General features: G+C 40.8%; 1 protein-coding gene across 1 annotated transcript in view; it reads left to right on the top strand.

Moving 5' to 3' along the window:
• The window catches only part of PARP14 (poly(ADP-ribose) polymerase family member 14), a 49,328-nt gene that overhangs the window by 14,124 nt on the left and 19,716 nt on the right, over positions 1-15,488 (top strand). Inside the window, exons 6-11 of the mRNA XM_059064333.2 lie at positions 3,250-5,480; positions 7,737-7,973; positions 8,512-8,733; positions 11,827-11,905; positions 14,092-14,241; positions 14,557-14,619. Of these exons, the coding sequence (XP_058920316.1) occupies positions 3,250-5,480; positions 7,737-7,973; positions 8,512-8,733; positions 11,827-11,905; positions 14,092-14,241; positions 14,557-14,619 (2,982 nt within the window). The remainder of the gene's footprint in view (positions 1-3,249; positions 5,481-7,736; positions 7,974-8,511; positions 8,734-11,826; positions 11,906-14,091; positions 14,242-14,556; positions 14,620-15,488) is intronic.

The following is a 15,488-nucleotide window of genomic DNA, read 5'->3' as shown; positions in this document are numbered from 1 at the left end:
TGGGCCCAGGGAGAGAGCTACATAGAACTGTTACTCTAGAAGTTAACCTCCCAGTTTATGATGGGAGTTGACAACTATGGGGCTTTCGAACATCTTGAGGGCATGGGGAAGTTGGATGTGTTCTCAGAATGTCTATGTTACATGTGTACAAATAATAATAGGAACTATTTTATTCAGGTTTATTTTATGCTAGAGCCACACTTGTAGGGCACTCTCAAAAGTTGCTCTTTGCCTTGACCTCTTTGCATCATCTGACTATGTTGACCACACCTTCTCCTCAAAACTCACTCATTCCCTGTTCTCTGTGTCTGAGATACACTGATTTCCCCTTCTCTCTCGGGCTGTGTCTTCTTATGAATATGACTTACATTTGCACAGCTCTTCAGGGTGCTACCAAGTGCATTCACAGACACTGCTTTATGGGCGTTGCTATTATTGTAATCCCTATTTTACAAATGAAGAAACTGAGGCACAGGAAGATCAAATAACTTGGCCAAGGTTACACAGCTAGTAAGTGACAGAGCCAGCATTTGAACCTGGGTAGTCTGGCCCCATAATCTATGCTCTTAACTTCTCCACTTTCCCCCAATCTCCTGTACATCTATAACATTAATTTTTCTTGTAGGATATTTCACCACTTACAATGAGTTAATAATGAGGCAAACTGAAGATAAAGCTGAATTTAAAACAGAATTTATTTAGCAATATTGTATTTTATATAGATCATTTGAGAGGAATAAGTTAGGCACTTTACTCTGAAATTATTTTGTTCAACTTCACAGAATCCAATTCACAAAATCTTAAGGAAGGGAGCTCTTATTGAATGCTTGTTGTACCTGAGATCTTTTTTTAAAAAAATATTTTATTTATTTATTTATTTCGCTGTGCTGGGTCTTAGTTGCATCATGTGGGATCTTCAGTTGCGGCATGCGAACTCTTAGCTGCGGCACGCATGTGGGATCTAGTTGCCTGACTGGGGAGCATTGGGAGTGCAGTGTCCTATCCACTAGACCACCAGGGAAGTCCCTACATGAGATCTTTTGCTGTGTTTTCTGCCACGGTATCTCATCACTGAATCCTCATAAGAACCTGCACAGTTATATAGTTTTTTTTTTTTTTTTTTTTTTTTTTTTTTTTTTTTTTTTTACAGAGGAGGAGAACAGGATGGAGAGCTTAAGCCACTTTAAGGTGATATCTGTGATGGTTCTTGGGTCAGACAGACCTGAGTTCAAATGCCTGGCTTTGGTGCTTACTAGCTTTGTGATCTTGGGGAAGTTACTTTAACCCACCAAAGCCTCTGTTTTCCATCTGTAAAAGAGGGCTCACATTACTACTTGTAGGAATGTTGTGAGGATCAAATTAAATTATACCTGCAGGGCTTCCCTGGTGGCACAGTGGTTGAGAATCTGCCTGCCAATGCAGGGGACACAGGTTCAATCCCTGGTCTGGGAAGATCCCACATGCCGCGGAGCAACTGGGCCCGTGAGCCACAACTACTGAGCACGCACGTCTGGAGCCTGTGCTCCAGAACAAGAGAGGCCGTGACAGTGAGAGGCCTGCGCACTGCGATGAAGAGTGGCCCCCGCTTGCCACAACTAGAGAAAGCCCCCGCACAGAAATGAAGACCCAACACAGCCAAAAATAAATAAGTAAATAAATTTATTTAAAAAAATAAAAATAAAAAAAAATAAATTGTACCTGCAGAGTGCTTGGCACATGGTGGTGTTCGCTGGTACTCAGAGTCTGTTCCAGGCCATGGGGGGAAGTTGAAGCCATGAGTCTGGGCCTCTGAAGGCCACGTTTTCTTCATTAGGTCTGGCTCCAGGCCTAGGAGCCAATCGTGCACAAGGTGAAGTTATTTTTAACATCCTTTCACAAGATACTATTTTAATCCAAGTTGTTACTGGAGTTCATTCTAATTCCCTTCCTGCTTAGACCCCTTGTACCTGTCTAATAACCAACACAAAGTGAGCAGGGGTTTGGAGGAGAAGGGTACCCCTACACACACACATACACACAGAGACTGTCCCAGTAAACGTGGCAGGAAGGGGATTAGAGCAGGGACAAGGGATGTGCAGGACTTACCGAATCAGAGTCTCTGGGGCTGGGCTCTCTGATGACTGTGAGGATGGTCTTCATTTGGAACCCTTGGAAGAGGGGCAAGAGCATGGGCTTTGGGGTTAGACAGACACTGGCTTGAATCTTAGCTCAGATCTTTACAGTCTGTGTGACCCTATTCAAGTTACCTAACATTTCCTAGCTTCAGTTTTATCAACTGTAAATAGGGATGATAATAATAGTGTCTCTACCTCAAAGGTTTGTTGTGAGCATTAAATATATGTAAACCACTTAGAATATTGTCTGACATGTAGTAAGCTATTATAATTATTATTATGCTCCTCCTCTTAGAAGTATTAACGGAATCTAAGTCATCTATGAAATCTAAAATTGTGCGACTGTACAAGAAGAAATACATAACATGATTCTTAGATTAGCTTTGCTTTGAGCTGGAAAGTATTCTTCACACTGGAGCAAACATTATCCCCTTGCTGGTGACCAAACTCTTCTTTCTCTTTTTTTGTTTAAATTTATTTATTTATTTATTTTTGGCTGCATTAGGTCTTTGTTGCTGCACATGGGCTTTCTCTAGTTGCAGAGATCAGGGGCTACTCTTTGTTGCCGGGCGTGGTCTTCTCATGGCTTCTCTTGTCGTGGAGCATGGGCTCTAGGCGTGTGAGCTTCAGTAGTTGTGGCACAAGGGCTCAGTAGTTGTGGCTTGTGGGCTCTATAGCGCAGGCTCAGTTGTTGTGGCACATGGGCTTAGTTGCTCCGTTGCATGTGGGATCTTCCCGGACCAGGGCTCGAACCCGTGTCCCCTGCATTGGCAGGTAGATTCTTAACCACTGCACCACCAGAGAAGTCCCTCTTCTGTCTTTCTTAACCTGGTGGTCATATATCAGTGTTATCAGAAAAACAGAAAAATAGAATTTACTTAACAGAATTTCAACATAGAGTGTTCTTGGCTGGAAAGTAATTATTCCATGAAATAAGTAATACCTGTGCAGTGTTAATACATATCAGTTTATATTTGAGCACTTTGGAAGTAGTGCTGCTTTTTAATAGCATGTTGTAACATCAAAGCTCTACAAACATTAGGATTTTTTTTTTCTCTAGAATAGGAAAGCTTGTTTGCTTGTTTTTTCATCTGACAAATATTGCACTGAGATTACTTAATTTCTTTCCTTTAAGTGTTAGACACCATCATGACCAAGAAACTTGACATCAATAATATGCCGCTCTCTGTGTTCCCGTACTATACTTCTTTGGGCACAGCCCTGTATGGACAGGAGAAGCCTCTGATCAAGCTTCCAGCACCATTCAGAGAATCACTGGATCTTTCCTTATGGAAGTTCTTGCAGAAAAAGAATCACCTGATTGACAAGATAAATGATGAAATGAGATGTTGTCACTGTGAGCTAACATTGCACCAACTCGGCAGTGAAGTGATCATCAGACCTGCAGCCACCTTAGTAAGTCAAGGAAGACAAAAAATCAAGACCTGGCAGAAAGATGCTTCTACAGTATTCTCTGGTATCAGGTCTGAGTATACAGTGACCTCATTTAAAGTGGATTCAACAGTATGGGACATCATAAAAGACAATTTAGAAGATGATAGGATTTTGATTGAGTTTGATGCACTAACAGGGATTGCAACCTTAGTGGGGAAATCAGAGGATGTTCAAAACATTGAGCCACAGATCAAGGACTTAATAGAAGGCACCATTCAAGAAATTAGAAGAGAAGAGCAAAGTCTGAAGCAAAAACTGGCCATTTCTCCAGGAAGGTATTCACTTCTGTTGCACAGCGGTATACAGGAGTGCCCAGAGGTGGAGATTTTTTATGATGAAGCCTCTCAACACATGTGCTTCAAAGGACTCCCTGCAGATGTGTATAAAGTAAAGTGTGAAATCCAGGAAAAGGTATATGCCATGGCTCAGAGAAACATTCAGGTTCCCCCGGAGGTTTTTCAGTTTCTGCAACAGGTTGACTCTGCAGAATTCTCTAAGTCTCTCTTTATAGCACAGAACATTCTTGCAGTTTATGAGCTAGAGGGCACAACTGTTCTCTTAACTGGTGCTTTTTCTGCAGTCCTATTAGAAGCTGAAAAGCAAATGGTCAGTGCCTTAAATTATAAGTGCATTGACATTGAAGACAGGGAAGTTCTTAACAGTAAGAAATGGAAAGGGCTCACTTGCAATTTGCATAAGAAACATAATTCCTCCTCAAAGACTGTAATAATCCATGAGGTCACTTCAGAAACCACAGCCCAGGTCATCATCGCAGGCTGTGTGAGAGAAGTAAATGAAATCTATGAGTTGCTTTTTGACTTCATGGAAAAACACACAAAAATAGAGAAATTGATTGAAGTAAAGCCTTCCTTAGTTATTGCTTACTTAAGGGCAGAAAAGCTATTGTGGCAAAAGATAAAGAAGATGAACGTTCAGGTAGTTTTTAATCCTGAGAACAAGCAAAAAGGCATTTTACTAACTGGCCCAAAGACCAAAGTCCTGGAGGGAATGAACATTGTCATGCAAGCCCGGGATATGGTCTGTGTTAAAACCTTGCATATTGATAAGCCAGGAGCCAGTCAGTTCTTCCAGGATAAAGCACGGTATTATAAAAGTGAGGTCAGAAGGTTATTTAATTGTTTTATTGAACTACAGAAGGATGAAGAAAAGGAGGGAGGCAGCACTGGTGGGCACAGGTGCTTGTTTCGGACAGATTTAGCCCCTGGAGTCTCGCTGATTGTGCAGCAAGGAGACTTGACACAGTTTCCCGTTGAAGTGGTGGTGAATGCGGCCAACGAGGAGCTCAAGCTCACTGGGGGTTTGGCTGCTGCTCTTTTAAAAGTAGCTGGCCCTGAGCTCCAAGAAGACTGTGACCAGATAATGAAGACAAGAAAGGTCAGGCTCTTACCTTCCTGTGCCGTCATCTCGAAAGCAGGAAAGCTCCCGTACCACCATGTGATCCACGCAGTAGGGCCCCCGTGGAAGAGCGATGAGGCCCAGAAATGTGTGTGGCAGTTAAAGACTGCTGTGAAAGGAAGTCTCCATTTGGCTGTAAAACACAAGTACCGATCCATAGCCATGCCTGCTATTAGTTCCAGAGCCCTCGGCTTTCCCCTGCCCCAGTGTGTGCAGAGCATTATTTTGGCGATCAAGGAATGGTTCCAGTGTAAACAGAATGGATGCAGCTTGAAAGAGGTTTACCTTGTGGATATAGCTGAGAAGACTGTTGAGGCCTTTGCTGAAAGTGCAAAAATTATATTTAAAGACACCCTGCCTGATGTTGCTTCCCTGCCCAGTTTACCAGCAGCAGTCCAGCCCAACCTGAGAAAAGATCATGGAAAAGGAGCCAGTCTGTTGACCCCAGAAGGCCTGAGGATGCTGTTGGTGAAAGGAGATGTGCGGAGTGCTACAGTGAGTGCCCTTGTTTTCAGAACACCCACCAGGGTGCTGGGACTCCAGTTAGCCTGTTGCTAAAGGGAGATTAGGATCAATGGGAGAATCTCATGCCTTCCATCCCTGCCTTGAAACAGGTTTCCTTAGAAAATTGGGCTACTTCACCAAGGCATTCACTGATTGAGATTGGCCAATTACCTGGGGGAGCTGATAGTGTATTCAGATCACTAGTTTCCAGTAAATGTGAAAATCCACAATAATACCTAACATTTGCGAGGCTCTCTATACTTTTGCAGTGCTCTTACACCTGTCATATTTTGGCAAATCTAAGGTTAATTTCCTGTCAAATTCACTGATAGCAGACACAGAAAAATTAGAGCATAACATGGGGATGGAAGACAGTAATCTTATCAGCGGAACTGAACCAGAGGGTTCTGAGTCTGAGGGACCATCAGCTCCCAACACCAGTAAGAAAATGTAGGGAGGAAGGTAGAAAGTGACCTGGGGGAGGTCTGGGTATTATGTGGGGACAGTTCTTATAGCTCTGCCAAGGGGTGACGTGTTTTTTAAAAATGTACTTAGCAACCTTTTCAACACAGGCTCTAACTAATCCAAACAGTCCTGGAAGCCCCCTGCTGTGCCAGGTGTTAACTTCCTGAGCTGGGCGAATGTGGGCAGTCCTGGGGCAGGGATGCTTAGGGAAGGCCATTTGCATATCTTATTTGGAGAAAAGTCTATTCACATCCTTTGCTCACTTTTAAATTGAGTTACCTTTTTATTATTGAATTTTAAGAGTTCTTTATATATGCTGGATACAGGTCCTTTAACAGATATATGATTTGCAAATATTTTCTCCCATCCTGTGGGTCATTCTCCTGTTTTGTTCAAGTTGTTACTTGGTTTAAAATATTTTTCGTTTAGTTTAAAATATGGAAAGAGATTGTAAAAAATTAGATCTCTACTTACAGTAAGCTTAAATCATAATTACAAGAATAATAGCTAACACTGACTATTTACTATGAGCCAGGCACTCTACTAAGTGCTTTGACATGCATCTTCTCATTCAGTGCCATGAGGCAGATTCCAGGATTATTATTATTATTCTCATTTCACAGATGAAGGAATGAGATTTAGAGGGGTTAAATAATTTGCCCAAATCCCACATTTAACAAATGATGGAGCTAGGGTTGGAATGTGCATTGCTCTATTTCAAAATTTTAAAAATAATTTTGTTTCTCATTGAAAAGAACAAGCAAATAAACAAAGATCTCTTTTGGCCAAGGGTCAGTAATTGGAGTGAGTTCCAATCCTCATTCACCTTGAATGCTGAGTAGTAAGACATTCCTTCCATGCCTTTCACTCCCATAGGTGTGTGCCTGCTGAAGCCAAGACGTGCTCTGCATTACTCCTCAGTGACCCACGTGGGGCAGCTTTGACAATCACTTGGTCACATTCCTTCTCCCATCTCCTCTTGGTGTCTTAGTCAAGCCTGATTAATCTGCTCACATTAACTGTCCTCCTGAAAAAGCTCCCATGGCTCTTCACTGCTGCTGGGAAGTCCAGTTGGCTTGGCACTCGAGGCCTTCTATAGTCTGTGCTCAGCGTAACATTTCTAGCCTGGCTGGCACCATTTTGCTGCAGAAGCTCTCTATCAGGTCAAATTAATCTACTTGCCGCTCACCAACCTACCATGCTTCTGTCCATGCTGTTGCCCCTCCCGAATGACTTCCCTATCTCTCTCTGCCTGCTACAACTATTCCCATTTCTCAGACACCACATTGCTCATAGTGTCTTTTTTTTTTTCAGTACGTGGGCCTCTCACCGCTGTGGCCTCTCCCGTTGCGGAGCACAGGCTCCGGACGCGCAGGCCCAGCGGCCATGGCTCACGGGCCCAGCCGCTCCGCGGCATGTGGGATCCTCCCGGACTGGGGCATGAACCCGTGTCCCCTGCATCGGCAGGCGGACTCTCAACCACTGCGCCACCAGGGAAGCCCGCTCATAGTGTCTTTACTAGCCTCTGAAGGCACTTCCTCTAGAAGTGCCTTTGGTGATCGCATACCATTTATGTATTGCTCTTTGACAGCTGTCTTTTGTCCTAGAGTGTCATTTAAATAAGTATCTAATAACACTCTCTTTTGGGGTGGTATTTCAATCCCTGAAAACTTAATCATCTTAGTTGTCCCCATTGTGCCAAGCCCGGTGGCTCAAATACAGTAATCCTCGATGAATGCTTTTTCTTACAATTTGAAACAAATTGTTGGTTTTGTCTTTAAGACCAATGTGGTTGTCAACTCCATTTCGTCGGATCTTGAGCTCAGTAGAGGGCCCCTTTCCAAGGCCCTCTTGGAAAAAGCGGGACAAAAGCTCCAGGAGGAGCTGAAGACAGCTGGACAAGGGGTGGCTGTTGAGGTTGGCACAGTTATCCAAACAAGTGGTTGCAGTCTGCACTGCCACCGAGTGCTTCACGTGGTGGCCCCAGACTGGACAAATGACAGAACATCTTCACGCAAGGTGAGACCTGGTTTTAAATTCTCCAGGAAATTAAGTAGGCCTTTGGGCTCTCCTTTCAGTGGAATGTAGATTGAACCCTGGCTCTGTCTGTTCTGTAATAACAGCACATTCTCATAGCCATTTCTTTCAGCTGTAGCTGACTTCTCCCGAGGACCAGTTAATAACAGAAATTGATTACAGTTCTCAGCCATAGTTGGGACTCAGGGAAGAATTATTGAAGATAGCACTCTTTAGCGAGGAAGGAAAGGTGAGGGCATGAAGAGTGGAAGAGACTGAAGGAAACAAAACAGTAGCTGCTTTGCTTCTTTCCTTCATTGCTGAGTGAGTTTGAATCTTTTTGGAGGGTCTCACATATTCTTCTTTCCTTTTCCTTGTTTACTCCTCTGTTTTCCTTTCCCCTTCTGACTGTCCTTAACCTGCCTTCTGTTGAAAGCGAAAAGGAGTAGACAGAGATCACAGAGTTGCTAAATTCTTGTTCTTTTTGTTCAAACTCCGATTTCCAGGCAAAATGTATAAGAATGTGCTTTGTGCTTTTCAGATCATGGAAAACATAATCAGAGAATGTTTGGAAATCACTGAGAGTTTGTCCTTAAACTCAATTGCATTTCCAGCAATAGGAACAGGAAATCTGGGGTTTCCTAAAAACATTTTTGCTGAATTAATCACCTCAGAAGTGTTCAAATTCAGCAGCAAGAATCAACCCACAACTTTACAAGAGGTTTGCTTTCTGTTGCACCCAAGTGATCATGGAAATATTCAGGTACAGTCTTACTCATTACTCATTATTTTGGCAACTGAGCCCTAACATGTTCAAGTGTCTTCTTGGTCTGAAAGGTTGTTTCTTTCATATATTTTCATACAGGAGAGTAAAAGAGTAGTGTGGACTAGTTGCAGCATGGCAAACTTCAAGCACATTTATGGATATAGAAAAAAATTTGACTTCTTATTAAGAAAAATTTGAAACATATGCAAAAGTAAACAAAATAGTATAATGAAATCCCTTGTACCCATTGTTCATCTTCATAGTTATCAGCCTATGGCCAGTACGTTTCATCTCATCTCTATCTCCATTTATTTCCCTTCCTCCCATATTGTTTTTGAAGCAGATCCCATATATACCTTTTACCCATAAACAATTCAGTATTTGTTTTAGACATTAGGATTCTTTTTCAAAAGTAATCTAAATGGATTTCCCTGGTGGTGCAGTGGTTAAGAATCCACCTGCCAATGCAGGGGACATGGGTTTGAGCCCTGGTCCAGGAAGATCCCACATGCCGCAGAGCAACTAAGCCCGTGCGCCACAACTACTGAGCCTGTGTGCTGCAACTACTGAAGCCCGCATGCCTAGAGCCTGTGCTCTGCAACGAAGAGTAGCCCTGGCTCACTGCAACTAAAGAAAAGCCAGTGCACAGCAATGAAGACCCAATGCAGCCAAAAATAAATAAATAAATTTATTTAAAAAAAATAGTAATCTAAGTACAATACTATTTCACACCTAAAAGAAATTGGCAATCATTCCTTTATTTCATCAATTATCATGTCAATGTTCACTTTTCCAACTGTTTCATAAGAATTTTATTTTGTTTTTATAGCTTGTTGGTTTGAATCAGAATCCAAATAAGGCCCAAATATTGCAGTGGAGTTGACATATCCCGTAAGCCTCTTCTACTCTATAGAATTTCCTTCCATATGAACATAGAAATTTTAATACATAATATAAAAGCACAGCTGTGGTCCTACAAGTAGGAGAATGTAAGAATAAGATACAACTGAAGGCTCAGCACATCCCCATAGGAGTAAGACGGTTGGGACCAGAAATACCAGAACCATCTTTGGTCACAGAGAGTCCATCAACCAGTTCACATTTGCTGAACACCAGCTGTGAGTAAGCCTCTGGACTCAGCATTATGGGGGAAAAAGAGGCATTTAATAAGAGGCCATTATTCCTGCCCTGCAAGTCCTTAGAGTCCAGGAGAGTAGATGATATTGTTTGAAAAGTTCCATGATAATGCAAGAATTAAACAGATTAAGGCTAGCAACCCAAGAGATGTCCATAGATCATTGGAATAACTGAATTTTTTAGGTCATACTTATTTTTTTTTCTGGATCTAGACACTACCTTTAAATACTTTGGAAGCAAACAAATCTAAATTCTAATCAGACAGCTAAATCACCCAGGCAAAATATGTGGTCCATTTAGTTGGCCTGCATAACTACAGTCATTTCTAGTCAATAAATGCTTTGTGAACAACCTTCCTATGACTTGCATTGTACAAAGTGATGTGGATTACAGAATGGGTATGTTGCATGTACTCTCCCTCCTATAAATCATAATTACTTTGGGAGCTAAGATTTATACACATAAAATGAACTAGAGACATGAAGTGCTGAGAGTTTTTGAATGAATGGCTGAGTTCATTGTAGGGAAGTGAGTCCTGTGACATGGATCTGAACCCTCAAATCTTGCTCTTCCTGTGCAACCTCAGCCTTTGTTATCTTTCCTAAAGTTTCAAATTCTGCAAGTATTTTGTAAAGGGATTAGTCTATACAGACACTTTTATTGCCATTGGAAATAGTATTGATTCTCCATACATGGCTGTGAGAATTTTTCTCTTAAGACTTTTAAAGACAGTTAAGCTTTGGTCATATTTTCACAAAAATCAGCAAAACTTATTGAAATATTTATAGGTGGAGACTAACAGAGGTTGCACACAGCAGCCTATGGTTGGAACATAGCCTTTAGATGTGCTTTATCTGGGCTATTTTTTAAAAATTTCAATCAGTTGCTGGCATTTAAGAACCAAACTTGTCACATAAAACTCCAGATGTCCACTGTGACCTAAAAATTCAAAAGTTCTGGCACCTTGGACATGGTTTTCTGTGTGAACAGTTTGCTGTGGCCGAATGGCAGCTCCTCTCTAGTTCTCCAGAGTCAAACTAGTCCACCTTTACACCTGTCCACCTTTACACCTGTAGATCACGTGCCTGGTGCCTGGAGAACCCTGGCTCTGTATAGTCTCTCCTGGTCCTTCTCCCATTATTGTATCAGCCTTTTAGCCAAGATGTTACTTGTTTTTTTTCCAACAAAATTTCCTGTTGCTTGTTTACAAGGAGGAAGAAAGTGATGATTTTGGGGTGTCACTAACCAGGCAAAGAAATGGAATTCTAGCCTCTTGCTCCAAAAACACTACTCCCCTAGCTGTTTCTCTCCTGGTACAAATAAGAAGTTAAAAACTGAAGTGTTTGGGTCCTTGTGATTGTCCTTCTCTTAACACTGTAGTTTTAACAACAACAAAGTATTTGCTTTTACTGATTATGAGAGTAATACATGTTCATTGTAGAAACTTTGAACAATAAAAAGTGCATAAATTCTTTTAGTTGTATTTCATCTTAGTATTCTTTTATATATGTGGACTTTTAAACGTGGTATTATATAATGTAATTTAGTATCATTCTTTTTTCATTTAATAATATGAAATAAGCATTTCCCTATTCCATTAACTAATCTTTGAAAACATAATTTTTAATGGCTGATAAATACTCCAACATATGGATATACTAAAATTTATTTAACCATTTTCCTGTTGGATTTTTAAATTGTTTAATTTTTTCTCAATTACAGATAGTGTTGTAGTTATATTTTTGTTCACATCTTTGATAGTTTTCATAGTTTGTATTTACAGAAATAGAATTTATGAATTTTTCATAACTTAAAATCTATAATGAAAATAAATGATACTCTGAGAATTGTTCTCTCCTAAATATTTGTGCATGTAGGATCAAAAGGTCTGATGAATCAAACTCATTCATCTACAGAGAATTGTAGTGATTAAAACTGTCTTTGTATTTCTAGGCATTCTCAGATGAATTTGCCAGAAGGGCTAATGGAAATTTCATCAGTGACAAAATTCCCAAGGCTGAAGATACACAAGGTTCAATAAAGCTTTTAAATAGAGAAATTATTTTTAGTTGCTAAATAAGTATTCAGTGTTAAGTGAAAAATGATAGGATAATTTTTATGAAAGAAACAATTTGTGATAAAGAAGATAATAAATTATATTCTATACACCTGAGCATGCAAGACACTGGCCATGTTTATGTGATCTGGGGTGAAAGAGTAGGCAGGCCAGATTATATAATCTGTACAATGGGTTTTTAAGTGGTGATGAGGCTACTATTTTCTAAGGATGATGTGATAAGTGTTTTCAGAAATAGACACATTTAAAGAGATGATACCAACCAAATGCTTCTCCTCTGTCAAAGTTACTTATATTTGAGTTTATCCTATTTGGAGTTTGCTGAAGCTTCTTAAATCTGAATATGTATGTCTTTCATCAGATCTGGGGATTTTTCAGTCATTTCTTCAGATATGTTTTTCTGCACTGATCTCTCTCTCCTCTCCTTCTGGTGCTCCAATAACATGAGTGGTAAGCCTTCTGATAATATCTCTGAGGGTCTGTTCTTTTTTTTTTTTTTCAGTCTTTTTCTCTCTGTTCTTCAGATCGGATAATATTTATTAATCTACCTCCAAATTCACTGATTCTTTTCTCTATCTACTATACTATTGAGCTTATCCAGTGAATTTTTGATTTCAAATATTGTATTTTTAAGTTCTAAAATGTCCATTTGATTCTTATTTTATAGTTTATATTTCTCTGCAGAGACCCCTATTTTTCCATTCATTCCAAATCATTTCCATGCGTTCAAGTGTGTTTACTTCGACCTCAGGGAGCGTAGTTATAGTAGATGCTTTGAAGTCTTTGTCTGATCATTCCAACATCTGAATCATCTTGGGATTAGCATCTATATTGAGTGTCTTTATTCTTGAGAATTGGTCACATTTTCCTGGTTCTTTGTATGACAAACAATTTTGTATTATAGAATGGGTATTTTAAACATTGTGTTGTAAGACTTGGGTCCTGTTAAAATCCTCTGGAAAATGATGATTGTTTTGTTTGTTTGAGCAGGTAGCCAATCAGTTAATGTCATTCTACAAGTCCTGCCTCACTTTCTGTGTGGGCAGTGGTACCAAGGTCAATTCCATTCTCAAGGCCTTTGCTGTGCAGCTTGGGTCTGCCCCACGTGCACAGCTCTGGGGTGAGCTCAGGTTTGACTCCAATCATACACAGAATAGGGGGTCACCACTCCAGCGTTCCCCTTACAGTCTCTGACTTGCAGAAGCCCATTTTCCAGGTCTTCTGGCCAGAAGGACAAGGTTCTCTCAGAGTTGAAGCTGCCTGTTCTGTTTCCTCATTATTCTGTGTGATCAGGGGTGCCCTTGGGCAAAGCAGAGGGGGTGAGGGTGGGGGGAGGGGACCAAATAAACAAAATCACAGGGATTTCCCATATACCACATATACACTTTTCAGACCACAAGGCCTTTTTTCCTGATTCTTCTGGACAGAAATACAGAATGTCTCTCAGAGTTTTAGCTCCCTGCGGTGCCGCTGTGGAGTTCTGCAGCCGGGGCATCTTGGTTCAGGGCTTGGATTTAAAAAGGAAAAATATGGAAAATAATGAGGCTCCTCTGCCATACTTTTCAGCTCACAGGGACCCATATTCTCAATCCTCTGGCCGCAAAGACAGAGATTCTCTGAGAGTTTTGCTGCCTGTTCTCATTGTGTAGTTCTGTAACTAGGGCCATGCTTGGGTCAAAGCTGGGAGAGAAAAGAGGAGAAATTTCAAAGCAAAACTAAATGGGAAGCAGCACAGGCGGCTGCTTCAGGTTTTGACTCCCTTCCCCAGTCTGCCTGCTTTTGTGCACATCTCAGTTCTCAGAGTGGCATTTTGTATTTGTCCCATGTTTTTACTTGTAGTCAGTGGGAAAGAAAGGCTCAAGTGGGCTAATTCACCTCAGCCAGCAGCAGAAGGCCATGTTTGATATGTATTATATTTTATAATCCTTTTCCAGAAACAGACCATCAGGGGCTCAAGGCCAGGGCCAGGTTAAATGCCAGAGATCACAGAGAGAGAGAGAGAGAGAGAGAGAGAGAGAGAGAGAGAGAGAGAGAGAGAGAGAGAGATGAGAGGGACACAGGTGAGAACCATGAGACCTAAGTCATTCTTGCTGTTGTTGACTTGTTACTGAGTCTTTTTTTTTTTTTTTTTTCCTTGTCAGTTTTATACGGGACTGTTTCTAACCCTGATTCAGGAGTGCATGAAATGAAGATTGGGCCCATCATTTTCCAGGTAGCCTCTGGAGATATCACCAAAGAAGAGGCAGATGTGATTGTTAATTCAACATCAAAGGCATTTAATCTCAAAGCAGGTACTTGACTTATAGAATTTTGACTAGTGTAATAGTCACAGTAGAGCCTGTGAAGGAGAGTTCCTATAGCCAAACTGGTTTCTACAACCTTGGCTTATTGATATTAATTAATAATTTAAAAATTATTTTGACCTTGTTTCTCATAATTGGGAACAGCTCTTTTATGAGTTTTTCTTCTTTGTTATCAGAAATGCCCAAGTTATAGGATTCCTTTGATGATGGGGAAAGCATTTAGATAATTAGGCAATCATTCTGATCCAAATGTCCTGTAACTTTTTTATTCATGTGTGTAAACATCTTGCTTTTCTCATGCAGGGGTCTCCAAAGCAATTTTAGAACATGCCGGGAAAAGTGTGGAAGTGGAATGTTCTCGTCAAGGTAAGGCACAATGCTATCTTTTTGGTTCTAAGTTTTAAGTAGAAGACTGAATATGGGAGGCTGTGGAGGATGAGGAAAGTCCTGGGATTGGGGAGACAACATATTGATCTTAAAATCATACCTTTTACTAAAGAATTCCAGTTGTAGAGAATTAGAAGTGAAAAGTAATCTCACAGTTAAAAAGAGAAGCGAGAAAGATTCATCAAAGGTCGTATTTCAGGAGTTTCTTATTCACATAAAATGCTTTATCTGCCAATTTAGACATTTTGTTTTTTAAACAATCAAAGAGTGGGTTCAAAGACTAAATAGACACCAAAGAAGACATACAGATGACCAAGAGGCATATGAAAAGATATTCAACATGGGCTTCCCTGGTGGTACAGTGGTTGAGAGTCCGCCTGCTGATGCAGGGGACATGGGTTCGTGCCCTGGTCTGGGAAGATCCCACATGCTACGGAGTGGCTGGGCCCGTGAGCCATGGCTGCTGACCTGCGCATCTGGAGCCTGTGCTCCACAACGGGAGAGGCCACAACAGTGAGAGGCCCGCGTACTGCAAAAAAACCCCAAAAAAACAAAAACAAAAAATAAGATATTCAACATCACTAATTATTAGAGAAATGCAAATCAAAACTACAATGAGGTATCACCTCACACCGGTCAGAATGGCCATCATCCCAAAATCTACAAACAATAAATGCTGGAGAGGGTGTGGAGAAAAGGGAACCCTCTTGCACTGTTGGTGGGAATGTAAATTGATACAGCCATTATGGAGAACAGTATGGAAGTTCCTTAAAAAACTAAAAATAGAACTACATATGACCCAGCAATCCTACTACTGGGCATAGACCCTGAGAAAAACATAATTAAAA

Source organism: Kogia breviceps, chromosome 5, assembly GCF_026419965.1.
Source record: "Kogia breviceps isolate mKogBre1 chromosome 5, mKogBre1 haplotype 1, whole genome shotgun sequence".
Taxonomy (NCBI): domain Eukaryota; kingdom Metazoa; phylum Chordata; class Mammalia; order Artiodactyla; family Physeteridae; genus Kogia; species Kogia breviceps.
This window is presented reverse-complemented; position numbering and strand designations above follow the sequence as displayed.